This window comes from Nycticebus coucang, chromosome 12 (genome assembly GCF_027406575.1).
Source record: "Nycticebus coucang isolate mNycCou1 chromosome 12, mNycCou1.pri, whole genome shotgun sequence".
NCBI lineage: Eukaryota > Metazoa > Chordata > Mammalia > Primates > Lorisidae > Nycticebus > Nycticebus coucang.
Window position 1 is genome coordinate 65363003 of NC_069791.1, and position 23461 is coordinate 65386463.

Consider the following 23461-nt stretch of genomic DNA (forward strand, 5'->3'; position numbering starts at 1 on the left):
CCTTGATCTTGTTTGTGGTGGTTTCCATAAGTCAAATTCACCTTACCAGTGACCTTGTATGTAATATTACCATTACTCTTTTAAGGAACTATTGCATTTTATTCTACATCTGTTTCACTTTCTACTTCTCCAACAAGTATCCTGTGGAGTTTGTGCATTTGTCACTAGAAAGAACAAAGGAGTTGGGGTTAGAAGATCAGGTTAGAGAACAGACTGTTCACTAACCCTGAATTGAGCAAGTTACTCAGCTTGTCCCGTGGACTCTTTCAGGTGAGGATACACTGAAACAGTGTATTTGTGTGAACTTATTGTTCTGTATGAGTGAGAACTAAGGACTGGTTCATCTTTTCATCCAGTTCCCGTGATGGAGTGGTACCTGGGGTGGCCGCTTGGCTTGCCCTAGACAGACTGTGCACTCGGCCTTGGTGTTTCTCTGTCCCCTGCACAATTGCATGGAGTCAGCCTGGAGTCAGCCTGGAGCCAGCCTGGAGCTGAGGCTCACCAGCACGGGGAAGAGGGGATTCCACAGCCTGCGAACTATCCTCCCCAGACATCCCCAGGTGCTGAGACAGGCTTCCTTTCGGCCGCCCTGGCTGAGCAGTGATTAATGCCAAATTAGCCACTTGCTCAGTGACCTTTCAGCATGTGCTGCTGCTCTCCTTCACTTCTCATAATTATTTGCAAATATTAGCTTCTCAGGTCATTTCTCCTCATCAGCAACTTTCACAGATGACAGGCAGGTCGTTAATCTGATTGGCATTCAGTTTATGTCCTTTGCCCCACATGACTATGTCTGCACTCGGGCATCTCCTCAGACATCTGATAACCAGCCCAACCATCTCTACAATTTAATAAAGGGAGAGTGTCAGCAGGAAGGTGTGCTGGTGAGCCCTGAAGGGCTGCTGACTTCAGAGCCAGAGAGTTTACAAAGGCGAAGTCTGCCCTTCAGCTTTCCAGGGACCCAAGGAAAGACAAGAATCAGCTTCACGTCATATGACCAATGTATAGGATTAAAAAAATTAATTTGTTGATGTTGCTTGCATCAAGCTCTTTTTTTTTTTTTTTTCCTTTTTAAATTCTCAAACACCTTTAATACAAAAATCCCATGGTGCTTAGGCAGCGGAAGGCAGCGTGCAGAGCTGCGAGAATCAGTGTTGATAAGAGGCCAGTCCTCTCTTTGCTAGAGTTCTCACAGCTCACGTAGGGGCAGGTCTCTTCAGCATGAAGTATCCTGGAAGCATTTTGCATTTGTAGTTATTTCCAGTCTCTTACATCCCTACCCTTTATTGAAATCCCTGTTGTGGGTATGTTTGATCATTCTTCATTTTCTCTAAATAAATAGTAGTAAAGTGTACTGTGGGTAGTTTAATTTTGATGTTACATATATTTTAGAAAAAAGTGGCAAAAATATGTTTCCCTCCTTGTCACCAGAAGTGTGTGCTGAATTATTATTTATAGTTTGATACTAAAAAAACAATCAGGAACTTGGGATATTTTCTTTTCAGAAAAGAAAAAGGGTTGAAACTGCACTTATGGAACTAAACACTCTGTTAACTGGATGTATTTGTACCAGGGAATCACATCTGGGCCCTAGGAAGAAAGCCAACCATTTTCTAATGACACCTGAGCCTAGCATAGTGCCTGACATATAAAATATTTTTGGAATTGGATGAATTTGAAAATAGCAGTTGACTAAGGAACTGATTAAGCAAAGTCTTAAATCAATTAAAAAGTAAAAAAATAAAGCCAGCCAACATTTTGTAAAATACTAAAGAGTTTAAATCTCCTTAGCCACATGATATACTGAATAGTAACATAATGCTGTCAATTAATGTTCATTTCGGCTACCGGCTGTGGATTCTTCCATAGAAGACTGGCTATGCTTAGCCCTTGGATAATGTGGTCTGATAAAGGCCAATGGCTGTGACCACACCCCCAGGTACCTCATAGGGAACTGGAGTAAGGTCATGAGATTCTGGATTTCCTATTGGTGTGGCTTTACAATGTCTTTTATTTGTCATTTTCCAATAATCTTATCTTTTATACTGTAGTCCCCCTTTACCATGGTTTTACTTTATGAGGATTGAGTTACCCATGATGAACTATGGTCTGAAAATAGATGTGTACAGTACAATAAGATATTTTGAGAGAGAGGAGAGAGATGATATTCATCTGTCTTTTATTATAGTATATTGTTATAACTGTTCTAATTACTGTTGTTAATCTCTTAATGTGCTTAATTTATAAAGTGAACTTTATCATAGGTGTGTATGTATAGGGAAAATCATAGTACAGATTCTCCTCAACTTATGATAGGGCTAAATTCCTATAAAACCATCATAAGTTGAAAATGTATAGTACAATTTGAACCCACACTATCATAACCCCACCATACAATGAAGATCATATCAAATGTGTATTGCTTTTGCAACATCATAAAGTTGAAAACTGTAAGCTGAACTATCATAAATTGGAGACATCTTACATGTGTGGAGAGTGCTACTATCTTTGGTTTCAAGTATCCACTGGGGGTCTTGGAACATATCCCCCTCAGATGAGGGTTACTACTCTGCTTTAAAGAGTTCCATGAACATTTTTGTTTTCTCTGCCACAGGAGATATTAGAGCACCAGAAACTATGGCTCCCATGATTGTGGTCCCCCCAGGTAACAGGAGTGTGGTGGCTGGGTCCAGTGAGATCACCTTGGAATGCATAGCCAGTGCCAGGTAGGAGACACATTCTTCCTATCAGAATACTCATAAATACTACAGATGACAAGACTATGATAGAAAAAGACAATGGCACATACAGGTCAATCTTCTAGCAACAGTGGCCTTGTTTGCCTGGCTGGGCTGTGAAGAAGATGCCTAGGGAGACAGGAAACTGGACATGATAGCTTTTCCTGAGCTTCACACTGCAATAGGGTGGTGCTCTCTGCTGAAGCCATAGGTGGTAGAGGGGTGCTTCCTCTAAGATGGGCCAAGGATGGGAGAAGGGTCAAGGCCACCATGTAGGAGAGATAAAAGGCACTTGCTCCTTTCCTTGGTGATCCTGGGTGTTCTCTGCCTAGTTAGTAACCATTTCAGAAACTAGTTTGGATGATCACACCTTCCATGTAGCTGTGTCCCCTAGTAGTATTTATTTTAAACATTCTTTTCCTGAGCAAATGAAATCATTAGCACTGATGGTCCATTGCTACTGCAATTAGCTATTCTTGCTCAATAGTCCTTGAGCAGAATGTAATGTTGGTGCGTGCTATAAAGGAGTAGAGTTATGTCTGGATTGATTTTTAAATGTCCATTGGTCAACTCACCACAGTTGCTGGTAGAATTAGCTGTGTCAAGCTTGTGCTAATGCCTGAAGTTATTACTGTTGCCATCTGCATGGTTCACAATTACCGTCACCAATGCCCTTTGTTCTCACAGGCCTGTGGAAGAGCTGAGTGTGAGCTGGAAGAGAAATGGGGTGAGAATCACCAGCGGACTGCATAGCTTCGGGAGACGCCTCACCATCAGCAATCCAACATCTGCAGACACTGGGGCGTACATCTGCGAGGCTGCACTGAGAGGGAGCTCTTTTGAACCAGCTAGAGCAAGAGCCTTTCTTTCCATCATAGGTAATGCTCAAACCAGCAAATGGTATTGTCAGCATCCTTAGATAGCATCCCCACACTGGCACTTTTGTGGAAACAAAATAGTAACGCCTATATTGCACCAGCTTCATTTTTAACTCAGCAAATGGAGGTGAGGTCTGGTCTATCATCCAGAATCCTTCTATTCTTTTTCAAGAACGTCCATTAAATCCAAAGTGCTGCTATTCTGAATACTTCCAATCATAAAGCTTAGGAAAGAGAGTGATGAAATTCCTGTCAGATATATCACCACCCTATGCTGGCTTCTATGCTGCTAAGCTTTTCTAGAACTCTTCCTTGGCTATTATGATCAGTGTTCAGAAATTATTCTATGATTGTTTTTATTTTTTGACTTAGAAGAAAATTTAAAACTATCGAATGTTATCTTTTGTTAAACTAAATAGTGAGAACAGAGATGCTTCCTAAAAATGGGCAAAGGTATTATTCCTGAACCAAGAAGAAATAGGAGATAAAATTAAGTAAATTTCAGTTGCCTCGCTCTAAATCTTGGAAAATATCCATGTTTAGGAAGTATGCATTGTTCAGTGGCTTAGCCTGAAATCCTAAATTTCTTATCATATTATAAGATTACATTAATTTATGAGGCAAATACCTTTATTTCTCTCCTTTTTTTAGCTACTTACTATCATGTTTATTCTTTTGTAAGTGGCTGTGGTTACTATTGCAACAACCCATTTTCCTCAGTGGTAGCCACTGCTGCTAAAAGAGAATCTTAGCAATTGACTCCAGGAAGGATGTCTTTATTTTGACTCCCTCTTTAGGAATAGAGGCAACTGAGGATATGAAAGATCAAATAAAAAGAAAACCTTCAGAAAGCAAATTGCTCTTTAAATAATATATTATGCAGTTTGCACTTTTGCAAAATAAGAAAAAAATAAAAGCTTGTACTTGCCTATGAAATTAGCAAGAAAATCAAGGAATACTTGTATAAAAGGTAGTTTGCCTTAATTGTGTCACATTCCTGTAAATCATTAGGAAAATGGCTTTGTGCCCTGAATATGACTCTGCTAAATACAATGCAGCACAAACCCGTCAGTCCCTCTGAAAGAAGCACAACATTATTAAAGGTGTCAGAGAAAGCAGTCTTAGAGTCGCAAATCATTGTTGATTCCACTCTAGGGATCTGAGCGGGTTGTTTTGCAGCCTTTCTCATCTACTTTTGCTATAGATGTAAATATCAAATCCCATTCTTCTCTAAGACTTTTTCATCAAGGTTGATCTATAGCCTTATGAGTACAGCACATTATAGATTGAACCAAAATTAAAATTTGTGGTGTGTAAATCTCTAGTAAACGAGACTATATTGTGTTAAAACATTTTAGGGTAATTTAAACAAGAGAAGAAATTTATCTCCCTGCAAACTATAATGTTTGTTTCGATCATAATTCCTTTTTAAAATATTTAAATCTATAGTATGAACATTGAGTTCGCATTTATATCTGAATTCCAAAGCAGATCATTTCTGTGTTCTCTGGAGTTAGCATCTCTCTGTGCTCTGACTTTTAAAGGTATAGGAACGCACTTCCTTTCTTTATGGTGTTGATCTAAATCCCCTTTTATTCATAAGAATTTGCTGTGAGAGGGGGGATTTTGTGGTTGGATTTTACTGGAAAAGTCCTGAAGAGATTGTCTCCATCAACTGGGAGGGATTTGGGTGATCCACGCCCGTAGAAGGATTCTCTGTCATGTAACCAGTTTCCCAGGCTATCACTGAGGGACCTGTCACAGGGCCATCGACACAAGCATGCAGATGAAAGAAAGCAGAAACAAATTGGCTCCCAGTTACTTTTATTTCATACTGAAGAGAAAAGACAGAGTAGTTGCAGCTACTCTGTCTTTACCCCACCTGTCGCCTCCCCGGCCATGTTGCTTAATATCTGTGATTTAGACAGGAACATGGAGTTGTGGTCCCAGGCAACATCACACCTGCTGTAAGGCTTATGTGATTGCCCACTGCATGACCAGCCCTGCTGCATGTCACCACTGTGCACCCTACACACACTGGCAGTGGCCCAGCACATACCTCACATTCTTGGCCTCAGTGTGTGAGGGACTGGGACTGGGGCTGCTACTTGCAACTTGCAGTTGCCAGCACCTCCATTTCCTTCCCGGCTGCTTTCTTGGTCCTGTGCCCACTGTGGCAAATTGGAAGTAGTGGGTATTAACACCCCAGGGATAGCCTCACCAGCATCTGATGGGAGTTGGTGGCAAATATCCAGGCCACTCACTTCTGAAGGGGTCATGTTCTACACTGGCTTCCAGACTGTCCTTGTGGAGTAAAGCCTACAGTGGGAGCTACCTTGATACTGCTCCTTTCAGTTGACCTCTGCACTCCCCTAATGGTATTTTCATCTACTCCCAAACTATTGGTATCTAGCCTTATCTCAGGCCCAGACTAAACCTGGGGCGTGATCTTGCATCTGCTCAGGCCTGTGCTTAGGATAGATGTCCTTCTACCTTGGTGCCACCAGCCCTGGTCCCTGAAATCTGTCTGTCTCTCAGAACTCCTCTTAAACATCACCTCTGCTGTGACTCTCTTTTCATCTGGGCTTCTCACCAGGGAGATTGACACCTATTCCGCTGTGCCTTCATAGCATCTGAAACACACGGGGGGGCGTTGCTTGATGTGGAATCAGCTTTGGGGACAAAACCAGGTCCAAATTCTGACATAATTATTCACTAACTTGAACAAGTATCTTTGCCTCTGTTGGCTTCAGTTTCCACATTCATGGAATAGAGACAATATAGAAAAGATACCAGCTCATATCTTGATTAAATGAAGAGATGTCTGTCCCAGACATCTGAAGTAGCATGTTGGTTTGCTATTGGCATAGCTCTGTTGTAATGCTTGCAGTATCTCAGACTCAGTGTGATGTAGTATGTGTACCTCTCCTCCAGACTGACAGTCAGCATTTTCTCCTCACCACACACACAGCAGTGCCATGCACATACTTGCCTGACTCCCAGGACTATTCATATCTTAGCACCCAGCTCTTTTCCACCCACTCAAAAACTTGGAAGGGTGAGAATCACTATTATAGAGAGTTATCTCTATCTGTCTCAAATCTATTCTGATTTTCTTCTATGCAAATCACTCAGAAATTTGAAGATCTTAAGTATTATTGATATCTGTTATCAAGATAACAAATTACTTGTAGCATCTCAGAACTGAAACCAGTGTTAGAATTGAAAAGTTATTCAGTAGCTATGATATAAAGTCTTTAGAGGTGAAACTGAGCATTTCTTAAATGTTCACATTCCAACATAAAATCTCTTCCCTCCTATCCACTCTCCCTCCCTTCCTTCCTTCTTTCCATCCTTGTTTCTCCCTTCCCTACCTCCATTTATTACAAATACAAGTTTCACATCTCACAACCCATGCTGGGTGTTGGAAACAGCAAAGGGAAACAGCAGCCCCAGTCCCAGCCACTGAGGTTCTTGTATAGAGGACAGTCCCTTCACAAGGCAGTCAGATACAGTTCCATCCATGCTCAGGTGGTGGGAAGTGCAGGTGTTAGGTACAGGCTGTCTTGGCGTATGGCAGACTCTCTTCCCAGGTGAAAAGTGAAGGGCTCCACCACCAATCCAGACCAAGCATAATCCCCAACTTGTGGAGCTGTACAGAGTGCCTGCCTTGTTATTCAGTCACCTCAGTTTAAGAGAAACTTAAGACATCTTTTTCCCATATGACCTGTATTAAAAGTACCCGAGTTAGTTATTGATGCTGTATCCAAACTAGTGAACTTATCCAAATGAAGCTCAGAAAACGTAGGTATTAAAGAACTCCTTCCAAAATCAGAGGTGAGTTTGTGTAAACCAAAGACCAAGTGATGTTTGAGTGGCTTGCTTCTAAATGCAATATGGCATGCCCTAAGGCAGGGCAGGATTTTGTCTCTGAAGGAGTGGTGGAGGGGGACTGCTATTCCCCGTCCTACCTGCGTTTCCAGGCTCTCTTGCTTTCTTCTGTCTTCTCTGCTTACTTACCAGTATCTTCTGAGCTTATAATGTATGTCCCTTAATGTATGTTAAGATCATTGGTAGTCTCTATCTATCTTCCAGTAGGTTGTTTTGTTGTTGTTGTTGTTTGTTTTGTTTTTGAGACAGTCTCACTTTGTTGCCCTCGGTAGAATGCCATCATGTCACAGCTCACAACAACCTCAAACTCTTGGGCTTAAGTGAATCTTTTGCCTCAGCCTCCCAAGGAGCTGGGACTACAGGTGCCCATTACAACACCCGGCTATTTTTAGAGATGAGGTCTTGCTCTGGCTCAGGCTGGTCTTGAACTGGTGAGCTCAGGCAATCTACCTGCCTTGGCTTCCCAGAGTGCTAGGATTACAGATGTGAGTCACCACACCCAGCTTTCCAGTAGTTTTTAAGTATCTTCCCTGAAATTATGATAGCTTCTAAACATACAGAGGTGGGCCAGGCACAGTGGCTCATTCCTGTAATTCCACCACTTTTGTAAGCCACAGTGGAAAAATTGCTGGAAGCCACAAGTTTGAGGCCAGCATAGGAAACATAGCATGACCCCCGTTCCTACAAAAAATTGTTTTTTAAAAAATTAGCTAGATGTGGTGGCATGTTATTCTAGTCCCAGCTACTTGAGAGGCTGAGATGAGAGGATAGCTTCACTTCAGGAGTTGGAAGTTGCAATGAGCTATGATCACACCACTGTACTCCAGCCTGGGTGACAGAGCAAGACCTTGTCTCAAAAAGAAAAAAATACAACAATAAGTAAGACAACATTTTTCTCTGAAGAAACCTATAGTGTGTTGGAGGTAGACATATAGGCACATCACATGAATATGGGCCGTCAGAGTCAGAGGGTACAGGATCCTCAGGAAGCCAGGGAAGCTTTACAGAAGCAGTGCTTAGACTGAATTTTAAAGGGTGAGTCCAAATTTGCCAACAAGAGAGTTGAGAAAGACATTCCATGCAGAAGGAATAGGTGGGTAATTATATTTTTATTGCTGTTACAAGAATGGACAATAAATTTAACAGCTCAAAATAATACAAATGTGTCAGTACTCCCAGGCCTGTAGGTCAGACATCTGGTGGGCTCAGTGGCCTCTCTGTTCAGGTCTCACCAGCAGCAGGCATTGACTAGGCTGGCTCCTACCTGGAGGCTCTGCTGGGATTCTACTGCCCGGCTCCTTCAATTGTTGGCAGAGCTCAGTTCATGAGGCTGTGAGACTGGCTGTTGGCCAGGGATCATCTCAGGCTCTGGAGGCCATGGAATCCCCAGCTCACAGTCACCCTCACCTCCACAGCCAGCAGCAGCATGCTAAGTCCTTCTCGCATTAAAACCTCCCTCTCCTCCCTTCTGCCTCCTCTTTCTCTCACTTCCCACTGGAGCAAGTTCTCTGCTTTTAAAGGCTCTTGTGATTAGACTGCCCCCCTCAGCTAATCCACGACAATGCCCCTATTACAGAGTTGGATACTGTAATCACCTCCGTAGAGTCTCTCTTGCCACATGACAGCGCATATTCACAGGCTGCTGAGAGTTGGGTGTGGACGTCTTTGGGGACCAGTCTGTCCACCACCGTGGACGATGTGGACAGTGATGGACAGTGGCGCACCATGGGATTTGCTGCTTTCTGAGAAGGAAGGACAGAGCCAGGAGCATCTTGGGGTCTTGCAATGATCCCTACTTAAGATGTACGCTTGGGTACCCCTTCATCCTGGTGCCTCTACCAGACCAGAACCTGCACTGTCACCCTGGTATTTTAAAGAATGGGGCAATAGAGGTCCTTGGCTTGGGGACTGCCTACAAGGTCTCCCCACCTTCTGGTCTGATATTGGGGACCTGGAAGTTTGTGCCTGACCTCTTCTTAACGCTCCAATTTCACAGAGGGCACAAGAACTTTTCCGGATGTCTTCATATTGTTTCACAAAAGATAGGAGTGTTCATTTCAGTCCCCAGTCTTATTAGCAGCATTCGTGATCAATTTATGAAAGTCCAGCATGGGTCTTTCAGTGTGGGTCCTGGCAGTGTACCGTTTCACGAATGAGTTATGACCAATTGGCTCACCCTTTTGCCCTTTGAAGATTAAGTGGTTGGAAAAGTCTATGCACTGGGCGGCTAATTCACAATGCATTTGCTCACCATCCAGCTCACAGCCTTCTCATGGTTGATGGGCCCAGTATGTCCTACTTGTTTTCCTGATGGCCGACCATGTGTGGGGATGGGGGGAGAACTGAGTACCTATGGAGTTAGTATAATGTGCACTGAGAGAAACTGCGCCTGTGCAAGGTGAGGAGGTGCTGGAATGAAGGCCAGGAGCTGCCTGGGCCTGTGAGCCTTTGGAGCCTGTGGCAGTGCCACCCCAGTGTCACTTGCTGGGCTACCTGAAAGGCCTCTGGAATAAGGCAAGAGCATCAGGAGTGACAAATATGCCCCACCTGTGCCATCCTCAGCCTTCCTAGTATTGAATCACTAAAACTTCTACAGGTGTAGGCTCCTGGCCTTGCCCAAGCCAAGGTGCTGGAGTCTGGTGGGTATGATATGTGACAACCACATGTGGTAAATGGAGGGGTTGAGAGAGGCCCACACTCGGAGAGGAGTGGCCTTGGCTGGGCCTGGAGCTCTCTAATCCATGTGCCAGCCGCAGAGCTGTGCGCTTGGTCAGTCCGAGCCAATTGTAGTCAGAGTACAAAGGGCCCTCACCTCTGACTCCTCAAGTCCCTTCCTGGACTCGAGGGAGGCCACAGGGCCTTGTACCAGACAGTGTCCATAGTTGGTACCTCAGAGAAGGTAATCTGGGAGTATTGCTACTGATCATTTTTGTCTATATACATGGATTTTATGTTATCGAAGTGTGACTAAACTTGAATGAATCTCAGAGGAATCATGCTGAGTGGAAAAAACAATGTCAAAGTTTACATACTATATAATCCCATTCACATAACATTCTTGGGATGACAGATTTATAGAGAACAGATCAGAGGTTTCCAGCTGTGGGGCATGGTTATGGAAAGACCACATCCTTGTGGTAAGGGGAGGTCTGTGTTTTGACGTGCTGGTGAACGTATGAACCACATTTGATAACATTGCACAGAACCTTAAACATGCATTCTGTCTCACACACACACTTGAGCAGAGCAGAACTAGGGAGATCTAGATCAGACAGGTTGATGGTATCCTGGAGGTGACAAGGTGTCACAGTTTTGCAAGATGTTACCTTGTGGGAAACTGAGTAAAGGGTGTGTGGGAGCTTTCAGTGTTATCTCTGCAATGTGACTCTTAGTTATCTAAAAATAAAATGTGTAACTAAGAAAAGGAAAACTAATTAATCATAAGCAAATGTTGATATTAAACATATTGTTTTCCTTTTCCCTTAATATCCTTTAATCAGACCGTGACCATAGGTATTGACTCAGTGTTCACTGATGGATATGGGTCAGGACCCAAGCACATGGCCTTGACAGATGCAGCTACTGTGTAGTTAGACTATAAATAATGCTGCCTTCATTATTATTGATTAAGGAAATGTGGCTGAATAGGGAATATGTGAGTGTGCAATGAAGATCATCTTGGAAAAGGTAGACATTAAATCTTTAGGCCTGGTCTATACACACAAAACCTAAGTAGAGGATTCTGCTTCCATCAAGGGAGTTTGCAGCCATCTCCTCAGGCAGCGTGAATAATTCACACAGATTGTTTCTGCATGAGTGGCCCAGGTAATTGCAGAATTGATACCTAACTTTGCCTCCATACAGAAGCCTTCAGTTTTTCTCCTTAATCATTTCTTTGAAATGCTAAGTTTTCATTTTTCTTTTTCCTCACTTAGGTTCTACCTTGTTTTAAGCATACAGTCAATATAGGAGGCATGCCAAGCTATATTATCCACGTTCAACCCAGTTACAATGAAAATAACCACTCTAGAAGACAGTTCCCAGAAATTAATTATCATACAGGCAGTGAATACAGCAGCCTTTTATTATCATGATAATGAAATCACTACCACCTTAATACTCAACAAATTTTTCCATGTCTCTGCTGAATTTTTGCTGAATAAACTGAGAAAAATATTGCAATTTATTCTCCAAGGAAATTCACTGTTTAATATAACTGTTATTTTGTTGTTGTTGAACAGGCAAATAAAGTATCTAGAAATAGATACGTGGTTAAGAGTTTCCTTTGCTACTCAAAGATAATTTCTTTTGCTATTATTTTGCATTCCATTGACATATTAAATATATATTTTGGAGAAGAACTACTATGACTTTAAAAAATGTGTTAATAGGTGTACTGTTCCTTGATACAGGCTGGGTGCCTTGCTACACCACTTTATTTGACATGCTTCATAAATTGGTGTTTAATTTAGATACTGAAGCAAACTAGCCTATAAAATACTGTGCTGTAAATATAAACCTTTATGCACCTCTTGGGGATAGTCCTTCTAAAATGTGAATTAAGATATTCCATGATTCAAGCTCATAAACTGAAAAGTAACCATCACCCTGAGTAGTAATTTGCCTTCTGAAACCTTAGACTATAAATTGCCTTTGGCCTCGACTAACTGAATTCTAGTTTGTACGTATGATGGTAACTAATGATGAAATTTAAAAAAATAGTTTTGAAAGGAGCTCAAACTATTTTAGGCTATATGGCCTCTGATGTATCCTTCTTCTGTTGCTTAGGGGTTATTTTTTTCCTTTTTTAAAGAGCCACCATATTTTACTGCTGAACCTGAAAGTCGGATTCTTGTTGAAGTGGAAGAAACTGTGGACATCATATGTCAAGCCATGGGTGAGTGTGCAGAGCTATTGGGCAAGGAGCTATGACAAGGGTCCTCAAACTGCGGCCCGCAGGCCACATGAGGCGGTGTGATTGTATTTGTTCCTGTTTTGTTTTTTACTTCAAAGTAAGATATGTGCAGTGTGCATAGGTATTTGTTCATAGTTTTGTTTTGTTTTTTTTTTAACTATAGTCTGGCCCTCCAATGGTCTGAGGGACAGTGAATTGGCCCCCTGTTTAAAAAGTTTGAGAACCCCTGAGCTATGATGAGGAGGACTGAAAATGACCTTTTGTCTCAAGGCAAAATTTTCATTGTTCTCGGGAGGTATTATGTTTGACTTTGGAGTAGAATAGAACTCAGTCACTGGACATGTGCCCTTGGGCCAGATGGTTTGACCTTGTTGAGCTTTGCTTTCTCATCTGTAAAAGAAAGCTGCCCTTCCGAAGTAGAGGCCAAGAAAGGACACAGTCATATTTTGTTGACTTCCCTTTAGAGGTTCTGATTTCAAGAGCCTGACTCTCCAGGTCCTGGTGCAGGAAGTTTGTTCTCATCCATGGGGTAAATGGGATTGATGACCAAATAATTTTAATTTTCTCTATAGGAATGCAGATTATTTTACATTTTATATTTTTTGAAAAGAAAATTTCTTTTGGGGTTGTTTTTTTGTTTGTTTGTTTTTGCCTTTTCAGCTTTGGATCAACTTTTCCACTGTTACTTAGGTAATCCCACCCTTCATCTCCACCCATGCCTTGATTATTAGCTACCACTGTCACTGAGTCACCTTGGGCAGCACAGGTAGTTACATCACCTCCTAGTAAGGGCAGGTTTTTCAAGACAACTTCATTAATAGAGCTTGTGTTTGGCCACTGTCAAGAAATGAAAAGGACCTTTTCTTTTTTGTTCATACCTGTTCATCTTAAGGATAGATATTTTCTCCAACCCTCTAAGAGCTTACAGGGTACAGATTCCTACCAATCTTGTAAATCTTCAAAACAGCTCCATAACAGAGAGATTATTATCTCACTATACACATAGGAAAACTGAGCCCTAGAAAGCAAAGTTAAGTAACTTACTCACGGCACAGAGCCACAAAGATGAAATGTGGTATTTCTTTTTTTTTAATTTTTTTTTTTTTGTTATTTAATCACTCCATACTTTCCTCATATATTAAATAGGAATAGAAAAGGTTGTGCAAAGAAGACAGTTGATGTTTATAATGCAGTAATACCACGTAGATATGCTTGATCTATAGTACTTATTCGTTGATGCTGCTGCTGCTATTATTATTAAAGCCAAACTTCTTTCTTTTTTCTTTAAGGTTTTGATTTTTTTTTATTAAGTCTTTTGTACAGAGATCATAAATACATTTATGCCATTTTCAATGTGTTGATTTTTTGTACAAATTGGAGTGCTTACATCATATGTGAAACCAATTTATAATCACTCACACTTGCATATGAGAAATGTGATATTTCTCTTGTAAAATCGTTGTACAGTGTCTGATATGTAGAAGTGGTCCATGAAGTACTTGATAAGTAACTTACTAGGGTTACATGGCAATAGAGACAGGATCCAAAGCCAAAACTATCAGCCACCAAAGCCTGTGCTCTTGCCAGGACACCTGACTACCCACAGCACCTGAGCACCCATGACATAGAACAAATGCCTTTGATCTGTAGGTGTAACCCTAAGGATGGCATTTTTCATTTCTAAAAGTGAGTGGTGTGTCACTCCTTACAGTAATGACAGCACAGCTGGAGATGAAGACCCTTCCTCTGCCCACTGTGCTTGTGTAGCACCTGCTGTAACCCAAACGACTTGTTCTGTGAATGGTTCTGTGTCTCAGCTCCCGGTCAATGCACAATGGCTACTGTCTGCAGATCTGTTTCTGTTCTTCTCTGTTCTAAGAAGGGGGAGAGCCGGTGGGAGAAGACCAATATACATTTCAACTGGAAGTATTTCTCTTCCTGTGGCTGCATTTTTCTTTTTCTTGTGTAAGTGCCAGCTTCTTTAGGCCAACAACTCTGTGAATGTGAAGCTATAAAATATTTAGAGTGCTTATATTTTAGAAATAAGAGTATACAATACTGTGGGGGATAAGATTTCTGTTTATGGCATTAAATTTCCCCCAAATAGAAACACTCCTACTTCCCTATGTACTAACAATTATTTTTCAATAATTGACAATCTTAAACTCTCCCTTTGACAAGAGAATACTTCTTTTTTTTTTTTTTTTGAGACAGAGCCTCAAGCTGTCTCCCTGGGTAGAGTGCAATGGCATCACAGCTCACAGCTCCAACTCCTGGGCTTAAGCGATTCTCTGCCTCAGCCTCCCAAGTAGCTGGGACTAGAGGTGCCCACCACAACAGCTGGATCTTTTTTTCTGTTGTAATTGTTGTTTGGCAGGCCCGGGCTGGATTCAAACCTGCCAGTTCTTGTGTATGTGGCTTGTGCCTTAGCCGCTTGAGCTACAGGCACCGAGCTGAGAGAATACTTTTTTTGCATAATATCTACAAAGTAGACTGCTTGTTAAGTATAGACTTACAAATATAGATGGAACCAGTCTTTCAACATTGCACTGCTATTGCATAATTTCCCCCTTTCCTTTAATTTTGACGATGAAACTATAGCAGCAGGTGAGGTAGTTATTCTTTATGAAAACTCCATTATGTAACTGCTATTATGAGATTTTATGTGAATTGGTTATGCTTTTACCTTCAAATGGATTTTTTTTTAATTTCCTGATTTAATGAAAAGTGACAGGAAACATAATTACAGCAAAGAATAGAATCTGAGAATATGTTATCTCGAAATATTCCGTGACATTAACTTTATTTATTAAAGTAGACATCTTATACATACTTACACAGCATCTCAAATCAGGAGACTTGGGTATGCTTTCCACAAAATCATGTCAAGATATGTTTTTTATTTAAGCCCATTTTATATATAGGGAAACTGAGGTACAGAACCTGAAATCTGGAAGTAAATCTAGATAGCTACTCACTTCTCCCATGGTCTCACAACAGACATACATGTGCCCACCATATCTCTAGACATTTTTATCTTGTGTGCTTTGATCTAATTTTATATGAGGCCTCTCTATTCTTCCTGATTTACTATTGCTGGGTGGGCAGGGCCCTTCTTGACTTCAGGAAGAGTCAGAGGGAGGTCTCTGAGAAGCAGTCTTCCACTGTTGCTGGTCACCCTGGCTGCTCAAAGAAGCCACCCAGAGAAAGGGCCTCACGTTTCCTTGGTTAGAGCTTGTCCCCCACACACCTGGCCACTGGGGGAGCAGAGTGGCATCATGGATTCACTAGCACCTGGGCTCCAGGTACTGACCATAGCCACGAGGGGAAAAGCAACAGAGGTCCTCATGTTCTCAGGCCAAGGATAAGTTCCTTCATTTGCAACCCAGGCTCTTTCTGCCTTTGTGAGTTTGTCTTTTGTACACTGTGTACCCACTCCCAGCCCCAATCCCTAACCTGATTCAGGACAGGTTAGACCATGTGCAGCTCCACCCTTGCTGACTAGAGATGTTTCCTGCTGTGACACCATGGAGATAAAGGGGCAGTGAGGAGGGGGACTGGACCTTTGGCCTCAGTCTGACCCTCCAGTCCCCTTGATCTACCTCTTCACCACGTTCTTACCTCACTTCACTCCTAGGGTACAAGAACACAATCATCCTGTAGCCCCTCCTCCCTATGGTCTATATTTGCTCTGTCTCTTGGACTGAGCCAGCTTTTCCCACATGTACTATGTGATACCTCTGTGTCACCTGGACCTTTAAACAAATGCATCTCCTGTGCTTGTTACTTAACCTAATAAATCACTCCTCTGATATAGCAGAGTTACATTAAGATCATTGATATCCAACTCCTTCAACACAATATGTTTAAAAGATGGCGTTCATTTTATTGTCATTAGCTGAAGTCATGAACAATGACACTGTCCATTGAGCACTCACCACAAACCATTCTGTACAGATGTATACACGTCTATTCTTCACAACCTTTTGGAGTCATGAGTATTTCCTTACCTATGTATGAGGAAATGGAAACAAAGACAGGTCAAGTATTTTGTCCAAGCTGGCATTGTCAGAGAGAGGCAGACTTGGGATGTGACCTATGTTCTACAGTAACCCTGTGCCCATGCCTTCCTGCACAGTGGCAGAATCAGGAACTGCAGACCAGAAGAGGCCTCCATCTGTCTGAATCCTGAAGTCAATCACAGTTGAAATAGCTTTCTTTCCAAACACGAGCACAGACATGTGTAGGCTCAGGGTAGGGCCTGGAAGGAACTCCAGCCCAGGCTCCCTTCACTCTTTCTTTTAACACCTCTCTGTATTGATTTCTTCAGATAAGATTAGAAATAAGCTCCTTGCAGGTAGTTGAAAGGAATAATAGATGAGAAAATGCCTTAAAATACTGCCATTTTAGCCTTTAAAGTAGTTCTGCTTCAGTCTTCATGTAAAGAATTAATTTTTCAAAATGACATTTATTTCCTTTCCTACACAGGGGTCCCTCTCCCTACCCTCCAATGGTACAAGGATGCTGTCTCCATCAGCAAGCTCCAGAATCCTCGATACAAAGTACTCTCAAGTGGAGGCCTGCGCATACAGAAGCCGTGTCCAGAGGACTCCGGAATCTTCCAGTGTTTTGCCAGTAATGAAGGAGGGGAGATTCAGACCCATACCTACCTGGATGTAACCAGTGAGTACCACCCATCAGCAGAGCCAGAGCTTCCCAAACTCTGCCCAGGGACACACGCAGAAAATGGTACTATCTGCTTAGCCCCCCGCCCAAGGTAAACAGATAGGATGATGTGGCCAGAGGTGGCCAGACGAGGAGAGCCACACCTCAGGCATGTTCTAACCCACTGGGATTCCTAAAGAGGACCTCTGCTGACGACCATGAGACTGAAGACACCTGCTGTTTCTCCACACACCCTCCCCAGGCCCTTGCTGACTTGGAAAAAGTCTCACTCACTTTTACCAGCACTAAGCCCTCTTCTTTCTTGAGGAGAAGTAGAAAAAAAATTCCCCATTTTCCTGGATGGAATTGGAAGGGCTTTTGAATGAATAGCTCACTCCTAATCTTTTTCTTTGATCTTTTTTCTATTTTTTATATTCATTCTCTATTTTAGTTTTATTGAACAATTATAGTTCTTTTGTGAGTTTCTTTTATTATCCCATTAACAGAAATACCTTGGCACTCTGTCTTTGAAAAATAAAAGTAAAGGTTTTCATTGTATCTGTGGATTTTCTTTTTAATATTCCATAGTTGTATAATATTGTTCTTCTAAAATGAAGTAGAATTTAGTGATTATGGAATTACACCTTTCATGTTTGCCTTTTTGGAAGCAAATGCTGATATCCTTTGGTGTGAGAGCTGTTTGAGAAAGCAAATCAATGTCATTGCGCACATGGCTTTTACAGCCAGAGCTTGTGAAGAGAGTGACAAACTGTTTAAAGATTCTACATGTGTTTTGGTAAACTAGGGACCACTTTCTTGAATCTTGTCCAAGGGTCAAGTCTGTCTCCAGTTTGGAGCATAAGGAACCAATATTAATTCAAACAGTAGAGATAATATTGGGTACTTACACCAGAAACTGGGTTTTGAACACTTAGAATTATTTAAAGGCCATCTTGCACTAATGGGCCAAGATGTTCTGGGCAGGGATCAGCAGGCTTTTTCTACAAAAGGCCAGACAGTAAATATTTTAGGTCTCTGCTGTAAGCACTCAACTCTGTTATAGCAGTGTGAAAAAGCATCCACAGACAATTCTGAGCAAATGGGAGTGGCTGTATTCCAAAAAACTTTATTTACAAAAATAGGCAGCAGGCTGGATTTGGTCCACAGGTTGTAGATTGCCAGCCTCCACTCCAGTGAGAGGCCTAGGGATGAGGAGAGAAGGCAACCTGACCACATCTATCACTTCACCTCTCTCAGCCTGTTTCCTCCTCCTTTGAAATGGAACCAGCCAAGCCCAGGTTACAGGTTGCTCATCAGGATGAGATTGGAAATTTTAATGCAAGTGCTATTTAATCTGGTTACCATCACAATTTGGTGAGTGAACAAATAAATAAATGACCATGATAATGCTAAGGTATCCCTTTTGTAAGTATAGACTTTTGCAAAATGAATTTTTCATCAAATCAGAATAACTTTCAAAAATAAAATACCTTTAATGAAAGGAAAATATCTGTAAAAAAATTCATGTTTGTTCACTCATTTGGCAAACAGTTATTGAGCATCTCCATTAGACCCCAGAGGTCAGGGTCTAAGTGCACAGCTATAAGACAGGCGAGGCTCCTGTGCTCCAGGACAGAGTGTCTTGGGGGAGAAGAAAGACAGCAGGGGCCCAGTGCCTTCTACCTGCCAGGCTGGGGCAGTGAGCTGCATAGTTGGGGCGATCTCCCCTGCATAGTGGTCAGGGAGGGTCTCTCTGTGGTGAGACATGAAAGCAGGAAGGAGCCAGCTGTATGAAATTCTGGAGACAGGCATGTCATAGCATGGAGAACAAGTTTGGTGTGTGCTCAGATGAAGGGGCAGGTGGAATAGAGCCTGACCAAGAGCCTGACAATGAGCAAAGTGGCCTTGGGGGAAGGGAAGTAGATGGGGGTCTAAGCAGGGTCAGGTGCCTGGAGGCTTTAGTAGCTCTGAGTGGAGCAGGGGCAGGGCATGAAGTCTTCTGTAGCCATAAAGGACATCCCAAGGCTGGGTGTTGCATGAACCATAAAGCAAGTACAATAGTTGAGACCAGTTAGGAGGCCCTGTAAAATAAGACCTGGAACTCCAGGGGTCGCAGGTGACCAGCAGGCTTCAGGATGTGCTCTGGAGGCAGAGTCACCAGGACTTGCTGTGGTTTCCAGTATTCTAACCCAAGAAGGCAAAGGCAGCAGCTGTGCCCTGGGCACTGTGAGTCCTCTACAAATTTGGGAGATACAGATCACTGTGAACATGTGCTCTGACACCTGGGGCTCATAACACCGCCCAGAATTTGGTCTTTAGTAAAGTCTTTGAAACCTGGCTAATTTGACTTTCAGAGTGGACTCTAGAAAATGTGAAAGTTCCATCTTGCGGATGACATTTTACATTCAATAATTAGCTTTTTTTCCATTTATTCAAAGAACAAAAGCAGTTTGTTTGGTTTATCTAAATAAATGTCTCTCCTCTTTTAACATCCATCTCAAACCATCCTTCCCAGGCCCTACTCTTCCTGCTTGTGTGTACATTATTTTAGGAGACTGCATTTTCTCTTCAGGTTGTAAACAAAGATAGGTAATTCCTGGGAGACGAGTAATGGAGGGTTATAGTCACTCCTGAAAGGTTCTCATTTTTTATTGCTGCCGTTTTCTCTGTGATTGGCTCTATAAAACCCATATGGAATACTCCACTGGGCTGGCTTGAGTATCTCTGAGGGATGATATGCTGATCATTTCATTGCTTAACTCTACCCAGATATAGCTCCAGTATTCACCCAGCGTCCTGAGGACACCACAGTCACTGATGGGATGACAGCCATTCTGAAGTGTGAGGTGTCTGGGGCTCCCAAACCCGCCATCACATGGAAGAGAGGTAGGTGGCTTCTGTTTTCCAAAACAGCAAGGCCAGTGTGCAAAATGAACCTACTGGACTAATGATTGTGTTTATTATTCTTACCATGTTTATTCATTCATTCATTTATTCACTCACTCAGTAAGTAAGATTAGTAAGATTAAATAACCATTTATTAAATGCCTACCAAGAGCTAGATGCCAAGGGCACAAGGAGAAATAGGACAGAAAAGACCCCTGCTTTCTAGAAAAGGAAGCAGACTGTAGGAAAATAAGAATGGTTGTGTGATAAGCTCTTCGTAGAGTACCATTGGCTTATTTTAGGATTCCTTAAAATATTCTTCTTTTTTTTTTTTTGAGACAGTCTAACTTTGTTGCCCTTGGTAGAGAGCCATGGCATCACAGGTCACAGCAACCTCAAACTTCTGGGCTCAAGTGATCCTCTTGCCTCAGCCTCCCAAGTAGCTGAGGCTACAGGCACCAGCCAACACCCAGCTGTTTTTAGAGATGAGGTCTTGCTCCAGCTCAGGCTGGTCTCGAACCCGTGAGGTCAGGCAATCCACCCACCTCGGCCTCCCGCCACCTGCCTCTTGGAGGCCACTGCACCTGGCCAGTGTTCTTTTTTTTTTTGAGACGGGGTCTTGCTCTGTTATGGCTGTAATGTGGCTGGGGTCCACTCACAGCTCACTGCAACCTCAAACTCCTGGACTCAAGGATCCTCCTGCCCTCAGCTTCTCAAGTAGCTGCTTCTACAGGCATGTGCTGCCATGCCTAGATAATTTTTTTTTTTATTTTTTGTAGAGACGGAGTCTCTCTATGTTGCCATGCTGCTCTCAAAATCCATGCCTTGGCCTCCCAAATTGCTGGGATTACAGGTGCTAGCACTGTGCCCAGTCTAAAAATGTTAAGTATTAATGTGAAGTAACACCACTATAATCCAGCTTTCTCATTTGGGAAATGAAGGAGTTCTTCCTTAGAATCATGTTTAAAGAAAGAAGTTTACTTGTAGCACAGCATCGTTTTATGCCCTATTCAGTTTGATGAGTAGAGCTTAGTTCAAACTGTGTTTTCTATTCCTGGGAAGAGTGGCATCGACATCACAGCTGCCTTTTCAGTTCTCACAGCTCCTCCACACGTGCCACCAATTAAGCAGTAAAACGTCCACCCTTATCAAATCTGCGCTGGACTGTGTTGATTCACATGGGTTAACCAGTCATATTTGGGGCACTATATCTGGGTGAAACTTCCAAAGTTATATCTTTTCCATGCTACTAGAAAACTGAATGGTGGCTTCTCAAGTCTCAAAGGTACATTTCACACACTCAGGAATAACTTGTAAACATGAAGATCTACAGATGAAAAAGAAGAGTGGGGTTTTCTTTTCTTTTATACATTTTCTTTCCTGATTTTGAACATCATAATAGATTTATATAGAAAACGTTCAAATGCTTATAAATATAAAGAAAAATACAAGCTAGTCACCCAAAGATAATAATCACATACAGGGGCCAAATTTGTTTAACCAAATCTCTGTATATTGAGCAATTAGGGTGTTCTTGGATTTTGTTATTCAAAATAATACTAAAAGAAACTCCTTTAGTTCTTTCTGTGCATACAATTTTTACTTTATTCTGATTATTTCCTTAAGTTATTTTCTTATGTATGGCTTTGAACATTATCTTCCCTTCTAACAAGGGTTGTGGTTCTAACATCCCCATTTATTGTTCTTCAGAAAACCACATTTTAGCCAGTGGCTCCGTCCAGATTCCTAGGTTTATGCTTCTTGAATCTGGAGGTCTTCAGATAACCCCTGTCTTCATCCAGGATGCTGGCAATTACACCTGCTATGCAGCTAACTCAGAGGGCTCCCTCAACGCATCTGCAATGCTCATCGTGTGGAGTAAGGACCGTGATCTTTGTGAACCTTCTATTAATCATAGTTTAATCACCTTGTCATCTTGCTTGGGGGATGTCAGTATGCCCTTGGACTTTCTAATTTAATCAAAATAGAATGATTGTTTTTACAATTTTTTTATAGAAATTTGTTAAGTAATTAACTTTTTAGTTTCTAGAATAATTAAAAATGTATTCAAAGATCTAATGGGGATGTTTCAGAAGAGATAAAAGATTGACTTTTTAAAGTCATTAGAGTAGGGATATAATACCAAACTAGATCAAATAACAAAATTGATGTTAGTTAATTTTATTGAAGAAAAGAATTAAAATTAAAGTAAGAATTAAAATCCTAAAGAATGTATATCTCTCTGTAGAATTATTATGTTCAACTAAAACACTTCTAAAATATTAACAATTAATGTTTCTTGGGTAGCAGAGAATGAACTAAAAGAATTCTGTATTGTTTCTCCAGATTTTGCCATTCTTATTTTATCCATAATACAGGTTTTTGAAATGCAGAATATATTGTTCTCTGGAACATAAGGATTGAAATATTTAATTCCCCATCACCTTCTTTTAAATAATAGCTTCAATTGCCAATGTACTTTTTCCTCTCTGCTTCATCCAAATCTGCATTACTATAACACATTGTTTGAAAATGCAAAAGAATGCTCAATAACAGATTCTCATGAAGCTGTTTATAGAAGGGTAGAAAATTTTAACTTGCCTGAGTGAATAATTTATTAAAATACCATTCTTAAAAATAACTCAATAATTATTCCTTATTTCGTATTTGTTTAGAATTCTGTATCATATAGTGTGTCCACTTTGATAAATGACTCTTTATAATTTATGAGGTGTTCTAAAAACATCATGAGTTTAAAAGAAATTACCCAAATTCCCCCTATATTGTCAACTACTACTCTATTTGAGTAGTCCAACACTTCTGATTTGTCATTTATCCCTAAAAATTAAGTGTACATTTAAAAGCTCATGAAAAAGTAATATCTGAATCTCTGTATATCGTTCTTGATAAAACTATGGATCTGCAAAGATTCAAAGTTATCATAGCACTAGAATGACTGGTATAACACTGTGGTGGCTTGCAGAACATTTTCCCCTACTTTACTCTGTACAACCACTAGTAACGTTGACATCCCCTTTCACACACAAGAAAACTAAGACCCAGAGATGTTTTTCTGGATGCACCATTAACAGCAGGCAAGCTTGGCCTTGAACTTAGCCTTGTGTCTCTCAAATCTGGTCTCTGTTCCTGGCACCAGAGCGGCTATGTGTGATGTGGGACATAATACTCTGGCTAACCTCAGGTCTATTTTCATTACTGAGAACTGAGAGTAGTAATATTACAGCCTCCACTAGATTGTTGTGAGAATTAAATAAAACAGTACAAATGAAAACACTTGGCAAAGTGCAATGCAAACTTTAGAAATTATTAAAATGATGATTAACTTGGGAAAGAATATAAATTTTAACCAAACGCATAGAACTTGATAAACATTTGTATGTGATCATCCATGCTCATTTTCTCCTGGAGTGTTTGAAGTTAAAGATGACTTAGAGGGGCCAGGTGGGTAGGCTTACTTTGCTGCAATG

General features: G+C 41.4%; 1 protein-coding gene across 1 annotated transcript in view; it reads left to right on the forward strand.

The window, feature by feature from the left end:
* Window positions 1–23461, forward strand: part of SDK1 (sidekick cell adhesion molecule 1) — a 1108031-nt gene that overhangs the window by 822634 nt on the left and 261936 nt on the right. Inside the window, exons 6-11 of the mRNA XM_053556749.1 lie at window positions 2615–2726; window positions 3426–3616; window positions 12321–12404; window positions 16911–17105; window positions 19857–19973; window positions 21684–21851. Of these exons, the coding sequence (XP_053412724.1) occupies window positions 2615–2726; window positions 3426–3616; window positions 12321–12404; window positions 16911–17105; window positions 19857–19973; window positions 21684–21851 (867 nt within the window). The remainder of the gene's footprint in view (window positions 1–2614; window positions 2727–3425; window positions 3617–12320; window positions 12405–16910; window positions 17106–19856; window positions 19974–21683; window positions 21852–23461) is intronic.